Below are 16638 nucleotides of genomic sequence, written 5' to 3'. Positions count from 1 at the left end.
TGGGTGAAATTGGCTGATGGTTTATGAAACATGATGTGTGGAAATACAGGGGTTTATTGTTGTGAATTCTCAGGTAGGTACAAAAGCTGATGGCAGGACCCCTGAGCCTAGCAAGAGGATACCAATGGTAGAAGCGTGCACAGCCTTTTACATTTCTATTCTCCATGGCATCTTGCCTTTTGTCCCTCCCTCCCTCCCCTTTTTTCTTTCCTTTGTTCTGCTTTTACTTTGCCATACATTTCACTCCCACCTACCCCCATCCTTTTTTTTTTTTTTTTTTTCTTTCTAAACACAGGATCTGGACAAGTAAAAACACAGCTCTTATGGAGAACAGGAGTTAAGGAGCCCTTCTACACTTCCTCTCTAAGAGTCTTCAGGAAACCTGTCTGCAGATGGCTCGCAACACCAGTGCCAAAGCAGGCACCAGCCTTGCCATAGCTGCAGCTTTGGCCAACGGCAAAGAATACTGGTGCCAAGGCCAGGTAGGAGAAAGTGGTCAGTCATCTGAGGCACCCAATACACTCATAATTTTTGTCACCTAAGATAGCAGTAATGTAGTTTTATATATACTGTGAGACCTAAACATGTAGCAGATAGGGGAAAATTTGGCATTATCACTATAGCTTATTTCCTGTTAATTGACACAAGGTCTCTGTTATCAAGTTTCTGAACAAAAGATGGGCCTGAGATAAAGAAAGCTCTTCTCAGGGTCGTTGTTGAGGTTCAAACTTGAGCATGGAAGATGCTTGCTTTATGCATTTCACTCAGTTTGCACCGACTCCCTTCTGGATGATCAATGTTTCATCTCACAGGCCCTCTTAAATAACTTGGGCAGATTTGAAATGTATCAATGTACGATGTGAACAAATGTCAAAGGAGAGGCAGAGCTATGGTCCCAAGATGAAGATGAAGGGAGTAGGTGAAGAGGAAGGCTTTGTGTGTTGTGTCAGCTGTCTGGCATGTTCTGTTGACAGCTGCACTTCTGCTTCTGCTGGAGCACAAGGTAATCTAGCATCAACCCTTCAGTGACAGCACGCAGTTCTGCTCTCTCCCTTCATACAGACATCATTTTCCTCCGGGCAGCTGCTAGCTTCAGGCCTGGACCCTCTGTCTCCTTGATGCTGATGAATGTTGTACCACAGAGCCATCAGTCAATGAAGCTACTCTTAACTGCTCAAAGCTTCTGCCATGTTCAGTCCATCCCTTCTCCCTCCAGTTCACCTGTAGCTTTGATAGTAAGGCAATAAGAATTAAGTGGGGTTTTGCCAGTTTACTTTACAACAGACTATCAGAAAGAAGCCCTGCCACTTTCCTGCTCATCCCTATGCTACTTTCACATGTGTGGTTATGCATCCAACAAGGAAATAGAAGCGTTGCATTTACTGCAGAAAATTATTTTAAAAAGCTATATAAACTATCTCTATATTGTAACCTCCTTAATATTAACACGTTTTATAGATGGAGGTGGCTGAACACCGTGGTGTTCAAAAGAAAAGTTTAAGTGATACCAAGCAACTCTTAGGGGAAAGTCAGGAGAGAGGGAGAGCAATTCAAGTCAGCAATACCTCCCTTGAACAACTCCTTGACAACGTGATGTGAAGGGAGGAGGAGCTGTATTTCCATCCTGGAGAGGATATACAAGACAAAGAGGTCAGAAAGACATAGTGGAAGTAAGATGTGACGGTAGATGCGTTTTGATATCAAAGTTTTGCCTCCAGGTTTCTAAACCAGTCCTTCCAAGCTGCTAACCATAACCCTCTATCCTGTCCCTTAGAGCACGACTGCTCTTTAAATTTTATAGGCTCCCTCTGGCCCATGAGCTGTTATTTAAAAATGAAGCAGGATACCAGCAACTTCTACAAAACCACAGCGGACTGCAGGAATGCAAGCAGGTTTGATGACATTGTCTATTATCCTGATCGCTTATGTTGTCTTTGGCTTCAGATCATTCTGCATTTGGTACAGAAATACCAGCTCAGGTTCACGTGGTGCTGGCCAGCATGCATACCTGCACCCTACCCTGCAGTGCAATAACTGCCTTTGTATTCCCTGAAATGATCTCTGTGGCCATGACAGCCGAGCACAGTTCCAAGGTTACTGTTTTCATGTCCTTTTCAATCCGTCTTTAAGTTTGCATGAGACAAAGGAACATCTCTCAATGCAGAGTGTGTATAAGTAGGAGAGAGACAGAGGTTTGGACTCTGAGTTTGCTTTAGTTCATTAACAAAATTGATCATTTTTCCTACATTGATCATTTTTCCTACTTCAGATATAATAAAATAAAAAAAAATAAAATGCTGCAGTGGAATTTTGCCATGGCTTTGCCCAGTGGAAGCCTTTGAAACCTCAGAACTCAGTAGCTGGCTTTAACAACAACAGCTGCAAGGGGAGAAGCACCAGAGCATCCAGCCTGGCCTTCTGCTTATCACACATCGCTAAATTGCCTTCCAGGGAGCCCAGAAGCTTAAGTTGGAATAATGCGTTGAAATCATCAGGGGGTTAAAACTCTGTGTTACTGACAAAACTCAGGAGAATATGAGGTGCTGTTAATGTGTACCTCCTTTCACAGCGGTATAGACTGGAATTAGGTGAGGTAGATAACGAATAGGGCAGGCAGAATCCCATCCCATTATCACCAGGCTTGGCAGTAATTTTTGTCCTCGTTCTCTGCACAGCATATAGGAACCAGGCGTTGTCACCCCACAGTATCTGCTGGCATAGTGAAATAGTGCTGGGAAAATTGTATAACACATGGTGACTTTACAGCTGTTTCTAGCATGTGCTGTCATCCACCCCTTTTTATGAAATGTGGAGATTCCTTCTGAAAGTAAGACTAAAATATATGCTGCACGTTGTAATTATGTCTCTTAAAAGATGCTCTGTTTTATTCCATGGTAAAGCATAGTTAAAAAAATAAGCAAGCCGGTGAGGTTCATTAGGGTAGAGTTAATTTTTATTATCTCATAAGCCATTGTATTTGTTTAAAATGATGGATTTGGTAAAGAGGTTACCTTTCTCTAGCACTGTTTGGGCAGTAATATTCTCTGATTTCAGCAGTTGATCTTTTTACATTGTCAACAGTAGTTTCTATGCGCTGCTTAATACCAACCATTTCTGAAAGATCAGAGAACATTTAGCACGATTAAACATGGTTCTTTCCCTTATTCTCTCTCTTCCCCTATTTTGTTTATTTTATTTACATTTTTCACCTTTCCTTTTCATCATTCGTTTCTCTGACTCTACTGATCCAACCATTTTTTTCTTTGTCCTTGTTTTTTTTTTTTTTTCTGTCACAGGTTACCCAACTGAAGATCAACAACAATACAGATGTAAAAAGGCTTCTAGGAAAACAGATGCAGCTGCAAGAAGGTATCAGTAAGTAGTTTTTTAACTACAAGTTCCAGTTGTATCAAACATCTGCTTCTCACTTCAGTGGAAACCACCCACCATTTTACTTTTCCACCAACAGTTCCATCTGTGGTGGTAGGAGCACTGTTAAGGATGAGAGACAGAGGCAGTTGAGAGTGTTTCAAGACCACAGTCAGCAAGAAGTCCGTAGGGCAGATTTGAGTTACAGCATGGTAAGAATGATGGTTCCTTTTTTGTGTTTGGGTTCCTTTTACTGATAAAACAGGCTAATTAGTAAATCAGTGAAGGACTGGTAGGTCACCAGGAGTGCTGAGACAACAGGATATTCCCCAGAAGTGTAAGAGTATTCTCAACACTTTCCTCTGAGATTTTTTAGGATTAGCTCTTCACCACCTAGAATTCATGTAATGGGAGCATCATGGAATGGCAGAAAGATTAAATACTGAGTAGTCCTGTCATAATTAGCCTTTGACAGGTATATGTGAAACGTATCTAAGGAGTTGTATATTAATGAGTCAGGACTAATTTTATTAGGCAGGCTTGTTGGAACTGCCATTGGAACTGCTGGAGACTGAGGTTAGAGCCATCTTTATGAATATGCCAATTATTTGTAGTAGCTAGGCAAAACAGTGTGGACTTAATCTCATGAAACAGTGACCAGATTCATCTTTTGAAGAGTATTTCTCTACCCCCTCAATGGCCTGACTTTCTGCAGCAGTTAGACTTGTATGGTCTCACTGCCTTTTTTCCCCCATAACTCTTTTAACCAGGTTGCAGCCCAGTTTGACAGAAGCGTAGCAGTCATGCAGAGGAGTTAGGTCCTACAGGTTTCTTGAAGATGCTGTGTCTGGGGGAATGGCTGCAATGTGAGTTACCATCATAGACAACAGAGGATCCAGACAGGAAAGCTCCTTTTTAAATGCCTCGGTCATGAGAAAATTATCAGTAAAAGCTCAGGATGGGCCACAAGGTGCACATTCTAGTGTATGCACAAGTGTGAATATTCCTTGCACCTTGTGATAATCTTTTCAAAAAAACAAACAAACAAACAAAAACTTCATGTTAGGAGGAAGAAACTGAGCAGCACCAACCAGTAAAGCGAGCTAGCAGTGAGGAGGAAAGCTCTGAGCTCCTTAGCGGTGAGTCCAAACCTGCACTGCAGGCATATTTAACTCTCACCAGATCTAACTCCGGCAGTAGCTCCCTGGAGAAGCTTGAACTAGTGACTACAGCATTAGGGGGTGGCAAAACCAGTAAGGCCATTATTGATAACCATCTAAAGCTCAGAAGGAATGTTTGCTCTCAAATATGATTTCATTTCCTCCTGCATATTCCCCAGCACTCTTCTTAACAGATCTTGGATATTTGGATATTTCGATTGAGTTTACATTATATTGTTGTTTGTACCTACGTTTGGCTGACAGGCACAGATTAGCTTGAAACGTGCCAGTCATTTAAAAACAGTTTTTCCATCACAAAAGCAAGGATTATGTTTTCAGGAATGGAACCTGTTATGTGTGCATTAGTGATTGCCAGGTTAGAGAGGAAAATAATTCTAAGTCATTTATTCGTAAGTAGATGAAATCGAGTATTTTCAGTATCATACAGTCATTACACACCTCCATTGTCCTCCCTCCAAGTGGAACTCGTCTGTCTAATTGTTCAGATAGCTCAAAGCCATGGGTTGTCCCTTGGTCTCTCAAGGAACTGCAAACAATGTATTTAAATCACTCAAGTGCCTGATGGTTTTAACAACTTAAAAGCATTTGTCTGCTATAGGAGGGCTAATTTTTAATTTATTTTTTTTAAAACACATCTATCCAAAATGATGCCAGGCTTTTATATTCACAGCAGGGAGCATTGTGAGGTTTAAATATCCCTTTAATCACTAAGGATGTAATAAAAACAAGAAGAGTTCTTTGAGCTGCAGAGTGTTACCCAGGGAAAAATCTACTCTGGAGCTTACAAATGTGAGTTGAAGAGACAAACTGGGCAATAAAATCCACAACTACGGACCAAACCGGCTAAAAGTTGGTCTGTAGCTGCCCATCAGGAGCTGAGATTTGGAGGGGGGGGGAAGGCCATTCGGCACCTCTAGAGCCATAAGAGCCAGGTCATAAATGTTTCACAATCTGCTGGGTAGGGGGAGGGAACTGGGGGTCTGTGATCCTGCCTGGAGTTTGTACCCTGGCCCTTGGCAGCAACAAAGACTGAGTATGAGGAATTTGGTAATACAAGAAGAATGGAGGAAAATTCTAGACAAGCTAGGGACTGCAGAAAAATGGCTAAGAGGAAGCTGTGTTCGATCATGTAAAGTAGCGTACATTCATGACAGCCTCATCCCCCTGCAGACTTGAGGAATCCATGAAATCTGACAGGTGCTTTTTTTTCTGTTATTGGTGATTTAGAAGGATTCTTACCTGAATCTGGCTATTGTGGACACCAGTATTGTGTTGCTACCAGGGGATGAGCAAGTTGGGTGAGAAAAAGTATGGTTTGGATTTTATCCAAGGACTTTCTGCTTAAAGTGGGTAGATATTTCCAGCTTTTTGTTACTGGCTTCAGACTTCCCTACAGATTACGTGTCCCATCATAATGCTCTATATCGGCTTTCAAAAACAGTTTTGCGGGATGTGCTGTGTGAATCTGTCTTGGTATTCACTTTGTTTTTATGGGAGATCCTATAAATAGCTCTGCAGGTTGGTTAGACATCCTGTGGGCTCAGTTCCCTTCTTCCTGTGAGGTGTGGGCAGAGTAGTGTGCAACCTGTGGCTATATAACTTGTTATTTTTTAAGAACTGATAAATAATAATGTAAAAGGAAAAAAATGCTGTCATAAATACCTTAGTAAAATGAAACACGATTTGTTGTAAAACGCTCTGAATCAAAATCTTCTACATACAGTTTAATTGTTCTGTTCTCCAATGCTTTCTGGTGCTGTTCAGTGTCTTTCTCAAAGTTCTCTACTCAGCTCTGTAGAGCTCACAAGTCTTTATTTTTAAATTCTAAAACCTTTAAATCTTCATTTTCATAAACTCTTTGAAGGCAGTCCCTTTGATAGGGAATTATGCTCTGTTTACTGACTTCATGTTGTGATTAGACCCTTGCTATGATACAAAGTGTATGGAAACTTTCTTAGGATTCTCACAGAATAAATCTGCCTTGGCAAACCAAAATGCCTTGCAAACTGACTCGCATCGTTCAGGTTGGGCTTTTTATCTGTTAATTTCTTGCCTTGATGAACACTTGCACACCAACAGAAGGAATCCTTTGCAGAAACCAAAGCAGTATTACAGTGTATCTGCGATCTCAAAAGCCCCTAAAGTTTAGATACAAGCTTCTAGGTTTGGCCTGCTGCTTTTTCCTGTAAAGATCAGCTTTTTAGCAGACTGCTGAAGCACTGTCAGCTGGCCTTCCATTCAGCACAATCCATTCTGCCCAGGATTTTTTCCTGATCTCAGTTCATGGTTAAATTGAACCGCCAGCAATTTTGAAGCTCTGCCTAATGCTTCTCTTTACGTTTTCCTGTGTATGCGTGTGTATCCGTACAAAAATATTTCTGCACGGGTGTTAACCCAGAGCTGTTCGCTGCCTGTTTTCTAAGGCTGATCCTTTATGCTTCCTTGCAGGGCCCCAGGTGTGCAGGGGCAGAGAGCATTCCCATTCCCCAGTGCAGGAGAGGACGGGCAGCACTATGCAGCATTGTGCTTTTGGCACTTTCCTCTGCTGTGTGACAAAGCTGGTCTTGCTGCTTCTGAGCTGTAAAGTCCTTCAAAAAGGTATCTTTTGTGGATTTGAGCGGGACAGAGTGCTGAGCCGCGTCTGGGAGACACAATGGGTTGACAGGAAAACAGTGCATCTAACATCAGGAGTCTGTGAAAACTTGAAAGAGCTCTAGACAGAAATATTTTGCATTTGACTCTGGACTGTAGCCTTTGAGGCCAAAATCAGCCTTCAGTGTTAAGTGGCTGTTAAGTATTTCCCTTCTTGTCTCAATGCTAACTAACTGCTGGGAGAAGTGGGTGCATATTCCAGGAGGGCTGGGGAGGGCGGATGTGATAAAGAGGAGACAGCAGAGCGTGTGCTTTTTAGTTCAGGAGCCACAGCTTTGTGGTCAGATACCTCAATCCACAAACCCGCGAGAGGAAAAGCCTCTGTTAAACTTCTAATGTACTACTTTTCATTTGCATGGGCAACTTTCACATGTTCCCTTCCCCAAAAGGCACTGCTAAATGCAGCCCTCCTCAGGGTGGGCGCAGGCATGTGGCCAGTCCCCGCAGCACACTGCGCCTCAGTCCAGGGACCCTCTTGTGAATTTAGCATCGAGCTGTTACCAACAGGCCCTCTCCAACCAACTGTTTTGTTTTACCAAATGTGATTTTGCTTGCTGAGAATGCCGGGAAGATTTTGGGGTAACACAATTTGGGACTCAGCACGGGGCTTTCAGCCCTACAAAGGGCTGCCTTTGGTGGGGCCTCTTGCGTGGGTTCCAGTGTGGGAATGGCTGAATGCAAATGCACGTGTAGCACACCTTGAAGGCAGACGACAGCTTTTACCAGGAAAAAAACATCCAACCCAGCTGCTTAAAGAAAAAAAAATAAAATTAAAAAAGTACCATTTCTCACCATAAAAAGAAAATACTGTACTATGGGAACTGCTGTAAGGAACCAGGAAGGCACTGTTCCTTATGCCTACCACAACAGGAAATTTTGATTAATACTTTACCAGAGCATCTTAAAATACTTTGCAGGCTTTTACTGTTCCTGTAGCCTCCCCATACAGAGACTGGCTTATAAACCTGCCTGACTTCAGGCTGCCCATGCTGCCAGAGGCAGACCTCTCTATCCTGATGGACCCTGTTCTGTTCACTTGGCCAGCTCAGTGTCTGGCTGAAGTTGCACTTATATCTCTTCTGTATGAGATATTGGTCACTAACAAGGACAGGGAGTCGCATACTTCAAGGCTAGCACAGCTGTAGGTACAACACTTTCATCATTTTTGTTTTCTCTGGAAAAATACTGCCTTTCCCCACTGCCCTGGGTGTGTGCAGTCAGGCCTCATTTGCTCTGCAGCAGGCTGAGCCTGTAGTTAAGGGACAGATTGGTGGGCTTTAAAGTTGACTGGAGAGTCTGAGGCTGCTTTATGTTTTTAATTAAGTATGAAAATATGTAACAGACATTTTTTTTTATTCTGGGTCCCGTTAACGACACACTGTCTTCCCATATTTTCAGTACTCATCCTGTGCAGATGGCAGAGTACCCTTTGCAAAGAGCTGCCAAGATGCTCTGAGACCGTGGCCTACATGCACCTGGTAGGAATCTGCTAAGTGAGTTGCATTTAAATGGCAGAAAGGCAATCTTCATGTTGTAGAGGGGAGTATTTCTTAAATGCATTTTACGCATCTCTGTGTTACTTTATTTGGCTTGACAAACTCAGGCAGACACCACTGTTTCACTTAAGCCCACCTTTATTAAAGCTGTTGTGATAATGCTTTCTCACAACAACATGCACAGAGGGAAGCCTGAAGGGGCTGTGTTGCTGTCTGCCATACCAGGGCATTAATACGGATCAGCAAGTGATCCAAGGCTGGCTCATTCCAAAGATCGTTATTACTAATCTGTTTTTTCTTGCATTTCAGCAGTCTTCTCCCTGAGAGTAACTTTAATGCCTTGTGCTTGAGCTTGTTCATAGGGCAGAACGGTGTCCTGGAAATGCTGCCTGGATGGAGGTGGTGCATCCTGTGCAGCCACTCGCAGACTCAGATCCTGATAGCCACAGTCTGCAGCTGACACACGCTGTTCTTATCTGTTCTGCGGTCTGAGAGCCCTCATCACCAGCCAGAGATGGTGAAGTGCTCACCCTGTCTCAAAGAGCTCTCAGTTCAGAAGGTAGGAGTGGGGGAGGGTGTGTGTGCTGGCCAGTTCCCTCCCGGGCCTGTTGAGTGTGAAGGGTTAAAGCTTCACGTGCAGGAGAAGTGCCAGAAAACATTTGCCCTACTACAAAACACAGAGGGGAATGTTTCTTTCTAATCACCTCCTCAAAGAGATGCAAAGCAAAAAGCTCTTGACTTCTGCTTTTGTCATCACAGGTCCCCTCCCTTCTGTGCTGCCCTAGCTCATCCCCTTCAGCGTAGCAGGAGAGCCTACTGTTAGAGCTAGGCAAAGCAGGATTTTTACCTGCTGCTTGTAAATGAGCTTGGAGCAGAGCTGTGTATGTCACTGGCTTACACATATCCACTCTCTCTCCCTTCCCTTTCCTCCCCCTATCCTTCGATTTGCCAGTGAATTGTTAGATACCAGCACATTCACCTCTGATTTCCCAGCAAACTGCCCAGGGCACTCTGTGGGCAAACAGACAGGAGGGTAATCTGCTACATCCCCCTTTGCTTGTGATGAATTTCATGGGGATTGCTCCTGTTAGCCACGCTTGCCAGGAATAGTAACAAATTCACTTTTTTTTTTTTTCACTTTTAAAACCTCTCCAGTGCAACTAGAGTGGCTGGGAGAAAGCTAGTTGTTAACTAGTCATGGGTAATTAATGACTCCACCTTCCCCATCAATCAGCTGGGAAAGCCAAAAGGATCTGAGTACTTGTAGCAAATGTGTGTTCTCTAGACATGCTGATCCGCAGTGTGCAAATGAAGTGGCAGCAGGAGACCATCTGATCCCCTTTCGTGGAAGAAGCAGTAAGTCATGATACACATCCCACGCTCTTGTCAGGTGAAGAGTCTGAAATTCCCAGCGCTGCTGCTGCTGTTGTGCAGATTCTAACTGTGTGGGATGTTGATCCATCTCACTGCTAGCTTCAATATGACCCAATTTTTGTTCCATTTTCCCTTTTCAGATTCTGATTATGGTCGTCTTTTCTGCTGTCTGCAGTTAAACTACTAGCATTACAAAAGCAGGACACAGGGAGCAGATTTGATGCTGCCTTCCCTTTTGTAGCAGAGCAGAAAAGCATTTCTGCATCCTGTTCAGTTTGTCTGGTAGTGGCTCTGCAAGTACAAGCAGAAGAGATTTGACCTTGATGCCATGTACAGCTGATCTTTTTCCTTCCAATGTATTTTTCTACACATGTAATAAATAATCTCCAGCTGAGCTACAAGTTGATGTTACCCCACTAGATGATAACTTCCTCCTCAGTGGTGCTGAGCCCCTAGTTCTGGATGTCCCCGAGTTAGCTGAAGCTTGTGGTCTGCTGCATTATCCCGTAGTTTTAAAGGGTTGTCAGGAAGGCTGGATGTGGTCCTTCAAAGTTGCCAGGAGCCAGTGGACCATCTCCTGCTATAAAATCCTCCTCAGGACTTATCAAACTCTCTAACCCCTTTCTTTTAAATGTTCTTCCTTGCCACAATAAACACTGGCCTTTCTTGCCCCCATCCCCCACAGTACCAGAATGCCTAAAATTCAAAGTAATAGTGAAAAAGAGATGGGCCCTCCTCTGATTAAATTCATTTGTCCTCTTCACATGTTGTTGCATTGCCCGCTCCAAAAGGCAGTAAAAGTAAAACTAAAAGTATGTTCTTCTGTAGGAACTGACTGTAAATAAATTCAGGAAGTTTTGCCTGTCAGACTAAAAATCCGTCCCAATAATGTGATTCACAAAAAAATCCTGTCCCAAAAATATCATTCACAAAATAAAAAGTGTTTGTTTTATTGGGAGGAAAACTAGACCATGAACCAGCTGCAGCCTTCCAGCAATGCTCTTTGAAATGAAGAACTCCTAAATTTGTTGTGCAGGATCCATCTCTGGCCCATCGAGACTGATGTCCTGCTTTTGACCTCCTCTTTTTGAACACCATCTCGGACCTGTAAATGTTAGTATAGCCGTTTCTGTCCACGAATGCGTAGAACTCCCTTCTTCACTGAGGTGTAGCCACTGGTTTGTGACCTGAAGCATGAGGCTTGATTGCTGTCTCTTAGCACTTGTAAGCACTTGTAAGTACAAAAGCTAATGGTCACACTTGCAGAATAAACTAATTAAGGGAAAACACTGAAGTCCTTCAGCTTGTGCACAGCCTTTCGTTCAATAAGAGCAGGCCTAAATAAAACCAGTGCCTGGTCCACGCCTGAGACTTTTAGATCACTTGCACTGGTGCTGGAAGGTGCCAGCTGAAGAAATTTGCTGCCAGGAAAACGATGTGCTAGCATAGCTGTGTCATTAAAGCAACTGCAGCTTTCAGTGATGAAGCTCAGCAGAAAAAGGTATCGTGCAGAGCAGCCTCAGCCATGAGCTTGAGAATATCTGATGCAGCGGTGAGGACCATGCCAAAAAAAAAAAAACAAAAAAAACACAACAAAACAAAACAAAAACAAAAATAAAAAATAAATAATAATAATAATAAAAAAAAAACAAAACAACAACAACAACAGGAAAATGAACTGTACAGTTAAAGTCTGTGAATGGAGAGGTTGGTTAGGTAGGTAACACTGTACCATCACCTGTATTTCTGTGAGTGGAAAAGACATGTAAACGTATATGTTACCTCAGTATCCCAGATTTGAGCTGGGATAAAACTCTCAAAACTCAAGTTTTCCACAGACTGTTAATCACTCACTTGGAGAATAAACAGCTCAATACAGTCCTGATTCTGATACCAGAAATCAACGGTAAAGTGAGTCTGTGCTTGGAGATGAAAATTATATCAAATCCTTGGAATGGCCTTAAAATGTTTAAGGTTTTATTTTGTAGATAAGTCTTTAACTAATGTTTTTGGTTTTGTCTCTATTTGTTTAAAAGTGCGTTAGCAGTAAATCAAGGTGCATTTCCCCTGTAGGGTTTCCTGTATGTCAAAGCCATGTTAATTCTCTTTGATTTTCTTCCCTTAGCCCCAGCCATTGCTGCAGATCCTTCCTCTCTTTGTCCCTTTGGACATCAAAGGATTGCAAGGGGACAGCCCTGGCGAGAAGCTCCTCCCTGCTCATTAGCCTCCATAAAACAAGAACTCACCTTGGCTAGCTGTGCTTGGAGTCCCATCCTCATCTCAGTCACTCTTGACACTGGATCTCAGATGGAACGGCTTTTGCTTGCTGCAGGAAATCAGACCTGCTTTTGAACTGGAATATTTGGGCTCCCTTTTTACGGACTCTGGTGGCTGAGCAACTTCCTAGACTCCACAGTACATGGAAAAATGCAAGTTTTATCAGGTAGGTAAAGGACTCCCTCCTATTCCTTACTGCGTGGAAAGATCCTAGAGATATGCCAAGAATGCACAATAATTTTAGAAAGCGAACAAACCATCCTGAAGGGATACCAGCATTTATAGTATGTGTGTGGCTAGAGATAATTTCTAAATTTTGTCATAGGAACGGTTGAACAATTGTGGTTTTGAATGTTCTTTGGGAGCTGTGGAAGATCTTTTGCAGAGGTAGCAGAGGTTCACTCACTCTTGTGCCCTAAACTCCCTTATCTGGGTCACCTTGTGCAATGTGATCATTCACTGAAGGATAAAGATGTTTTTTGCATATTGTCTGAAAGGTAGCACAATGAGTTCCTTCGGGTTTGAAGGCCATAGAAGGTATGGAAATATTTCGTATGTTGCTAATAGTTCAGATGCAAACCGTCTGTTTTGCCTGCCCCTGTCTTTTTTCTGCCCTTTGATAATATAAACTCCAAGCAGACATACCCCGAAACTTCTACCAGCATTTTATGCCCAAACACAGCGGTGTGTTTTTTTTTTTTTCTTTTCCACAGGGTTTTATTTATGGTTTTCTTCATCCGTCCTTCTCGCAGCAAGCTATTAACCTCTTTATTAACCTCTGTGCGGGGCATGATCAGTTGGGCACAATGGCAGATAATGCACTGGGAAACTAAGGACCAGTCCAGGGGCACTGAGTGTGTCAGTATAACCGAAACCCAGATTCAGTCCCATGTTTTCCTCTGTGCTGGAAGGAAACGAATGTTTGCCTAGTTTAGGTATGCGGTTCACCTACCCGTTAGAGGTGGCAGGGTATTCTCACCTTCTTTTCTCTATTGCTGTAATGTGTTGTTTCATAAGCAAAATACACGTACGACGACTTCCAACTTCGCCATTGTTTTGGGTTTTTTATAAAGCCATCCGTAGGGTGCTGATTGGATTCATACTGATTTCTGCCACATCAAGAGAACTTTAACTTAAGCAAAAGCGCAAAAATGAATATCACATGTTGCAGTATTTTGTTATGTTAAGGATTCCAGCTCTTTCAGAAGTCATCTGATTTTCTTATTGCGTTGTTTATGGTGTATGACCCTACACAACAGAAATATGACTGCATGCATTTGAGAGGTGAAGCCATTGCACTTGTAGAAACACAGTCCTTTCGTTAGCACCAAAAAAGCTTTTTGGCTCCAGGAAGTGAGGTTTCTTCCAGGTGTTCCTACTGGCATATATAAGGTCAGAAAACATGGGTTAAATTGATTATTGGCAAAAATAATTTATCAGATAACTTCTTGTACTGATGTGTGTTTCTTCCCCGTGGACGCTAGATAGCTGTTAGCATGAGACTTCACTGAGAATAAAACAGAAACAATGTAATGATAACCAGTTTTGATGAAGATAAGAAATGTACCTTTTACCTTGTTGGAGTTTCCCACTATTGCAAACCTTATACTATACTTTATGGGAAGTCTGCAACAGATTTTCTGACATCATGTAATTGTCTCAGTAGTGGACAATTAATTGAGGGACTGCTTTCGGTGAGTGAATTAATCTCCAGCATCTTCTATCCAAAGATTTTTGTTCCTTTCCCTCAAAGCATTACTGAATTCACTCTCATTTTCCTTTCTCTCCGTCTCCAAGATAGGAAAAAGATTAGTACAGCCTAATTTAGGCACAAACCAAAGCACAAACCGGTCTTGTTTGTATCAGGGCTTTAAAATCGAGCATGGAATAGAGTGAAGATCTCTTGATTTTCAGTGCTGGCCTTTATCACAGCAGCTCTACACCTTCATCTTGGCATATGTTTCAAAATCTGCCATGTGCGGTAATAATATGGTAACAGTAATGAATAGTTTTAAAGTAGCTTGGAACTAAAATTCTTGGAAGATGTTTAAGTTGCTTTCAAATAATCCTTAAAACCTAAGGTACGCAGAAGGGGAAACATCAGAAGTACAGACCTAACAAATCCAGCTCAGTGCTTGGCCGCCCTGCCACAAAGCTCTTTGTGGTGCAGTTCCAACATGTGGGCATCTTTGTGGGGAAGACGTGAACGTGAGCCTTGGCGTTAGTTGGATGGGCACAAACGAGGAGTGAATTTGCAAGGCAGCCTCTGGCTCTGCGAAGCACATCCGAAATAGATCCTGCAAGTGGATCCACCACTGCAGAATCCCCTCAAAGTTGATTGCACATGACTTTGCTGTCAGCAGTGAGGGTCTACCAGAAGGCTCAGGCATTACTGTGGTCCAGACCCACATGCAAACTGTAAAGATCCTGTTTCTCAGCCTCCGACTGGGCACACAAAAGCTGTGACAAGAAGGACATTAACAACATTTTAAAGTCTTTGCTGCGATGTTTATTGCATGCGCAGCTCTTTCTCCCCGTCACTCATACAGGTGTGTGGTGGGATCATTTTGGTAAAAACAGATGATAACGTCTGCCTTTGATTTTTAATTCAGTACTGAGCTCCTTTTACTTTCATTCTTTTTGATTTCTTTGTTGGAAGTCTCTCAGTAAGGACTCCTGAGATCTCCCTTGTTGTAGTCTCATTTAACGGCATTGGAATTTGCTTACAAAAATGTTAATTGTAAAATTCATTTGGGGAAAGGAGGGAGCATCTGTCGAGCTAATCAAAATCTGTTTGCATGTATTTGTGACTGGATGACTCCTGTGGGAAATCAGCCCAATTTTATTGTAACTCCTTTTGATACATGTGCTGCACTGAGCTACCCAATGCATCGTCTCGTGGCAGCTTTCATGTCTCTGCAAGAGGATATGAGGGAAGCTTTAGTAGGAAGATGTTAACAGGCTAATCTTGGTGAGCAAACTAGGTGTCACTTCTTAGCCAGTTCATTAATGTTGGATCAAAGCAGAAAAAAGGGTAAAGGGTTTGTTGTTGTTTTTTGTTTTGTTTTGTTTTGTTTTAAATGTCTAAAGACCTTTACAAACGGGCAGAATTATGTTTAAACGTTCCTTAATTCCTAATATAGTGGGAAGAAGCCCTTAGGCTTGCATCGAGTTGTTTTTGTGGCAATATGTCGCTTTGTGAAAGAAGCCGTTTTCCCTGGAAGTGGTTGCCTAATTTTCATGTTTATTCTTTTAAAGATATTACCCAGGAAAACTGTAACAAGGTGATAAAAACCGTTATTTCTGATGTACTCTGAATAAAATCCAATCTAGGCTAAGAGGCAGAAAAATCTCCCTTTTAAGCAAATAGCCATGGCTGGTAACACAACACCCAGCAAAGGCAGCCTGCCCTCCTTAAACTGAGGACGGTGCTGCCGCTGTGAGCACTCTCCGAGCCAAGCAGAGTTCCTGATACGTCCTTCATACACAGAGCAGCGTTAGCAAAGCCTTGCTGGCTTTGAAATCAATCCACCAGTAGCTACACCAGGCCACACTTTTGGACCTAAAGTCTTTTCTGCCTGAGCTCTTCAGTAGGGCGGCAGCAGCAGCGATCTTGTGTGTGTTACAGTAGCTTTGTGTGAAGAGCTCCTATGGAAGGTTGTTAATCCAAACGGCATTGCAGAGGAGGCAGGGACTGTCGGCACTGAAGTTCCTCCGGGGTAGTTTTCCCTTCCCCAGGAGCATGATTAGTCCTCTGCCTTCTGCTGCCATCACAGGCATCTTAGTGGTCTCCATCTCCAAGCCCAGTTCAGATCAGCCATCCTTTTTTTGGAATATTCCCTGGTCCAGGTCTGTCTCCTCCCTTTCTTGTCTCCTGTCTATCCCTCTGTAGTCCTCTGGAGTGATTTTTCACCTCTGCTACTGAATATTTGTTGTTTTCTTCCACTGCTACAGTTAAAATATTTCCAGTCCTCTTTCATTCTCTTGGTAAAGTGTTTTGTGCAACCCTGGTCACACCAGAACAGGAATAAAAGCAGATTGTGGCTACCTAGCAGTCAGAGCTGTGGAATAAAGGAAATCAAGTTCAATTTGTTCAACACACAGATCTTTACAAAAGGACTTATCCCCTAAAACCAAACCTGTCTAAGAAGCCTTTATTCCTTCTGAGTCTACTAAGTAACAAAGAAACCTTGAAAGGAAGATAATGGATTTTCTTTAAGAGGTTTATTGTGGTGCGGACTACCGAGCTCTTGGCAGCACCTGGGCCTTTCCTGGGTAAAATCCATAAC

The 16638-nt window shown here is 42.7% G+C and overlaps 1 protein-coding gene across 2 annotated transcripts in view; it reads left to right on the top strand.

The window, feature by feature from the left end:
• Positions 1 to 16638, top strand: part of LOC101798203 (T-box-containing protein TBX6L) — a 37282-nt gene that overhangs the window by 10607 nt on the left and 10037 nt on the right. Inside the window, exons 7-13 of one of the 2 annotated variants that reach the window (XM_072024357.1) lie at positions 296 to 482; positions 3297 to 3369; positions 4436 to 4508; positions 6999 to 7148; positions 8601 to 8680; positions 9050 to 9257; positions 12198 to 12515. In XM_072024357.1, coding sequence (XP_071880458.1) covers positions 12500 to 12515 — 16 coding nt within the window. In that variant the 5' untranslated portion in view covers positions 296 to 482; positions 3297 to 3369; positions 4436 to 4508; ... (2 more) ...; positions 9050 to 9257; positions 12198 to 12499. Of the gene's footprint in view, positions 1 to 295; positions 483 to 3296; positions 3370 to 3467; positions 3582 to 4435; positions 4509 to 6998; positions 7149 to 8600; positions 8681 to 9049; positions 9258 to 12197; positions 12516 to 16638 lie in introns of those variants that run through there. The other variant, XM_038187613.2, reaches the window with a different exon arrangement.

Source organism: Anas platyrhynchos, chromosome 16, assembly GCF_047663525.1.
Source record: "Anas platyrhynchos isolate ZD024472 breed Pekin duck chromosome 16, IASCAAS_PekinDuck_T2T, whole genome shotgun sequence".
NCBI classification, from domain to species: domain Eukaryota; kingdom Metazoa; phylum Chordata; class Aves; order Anseriformes; family Anatidae; genus Anas; species Anas platyrhynchos.
Note: the sequence above shows the minus strand (reverse complement) of the source record. Positions and strands in the feature narration are given on the sequence as shown.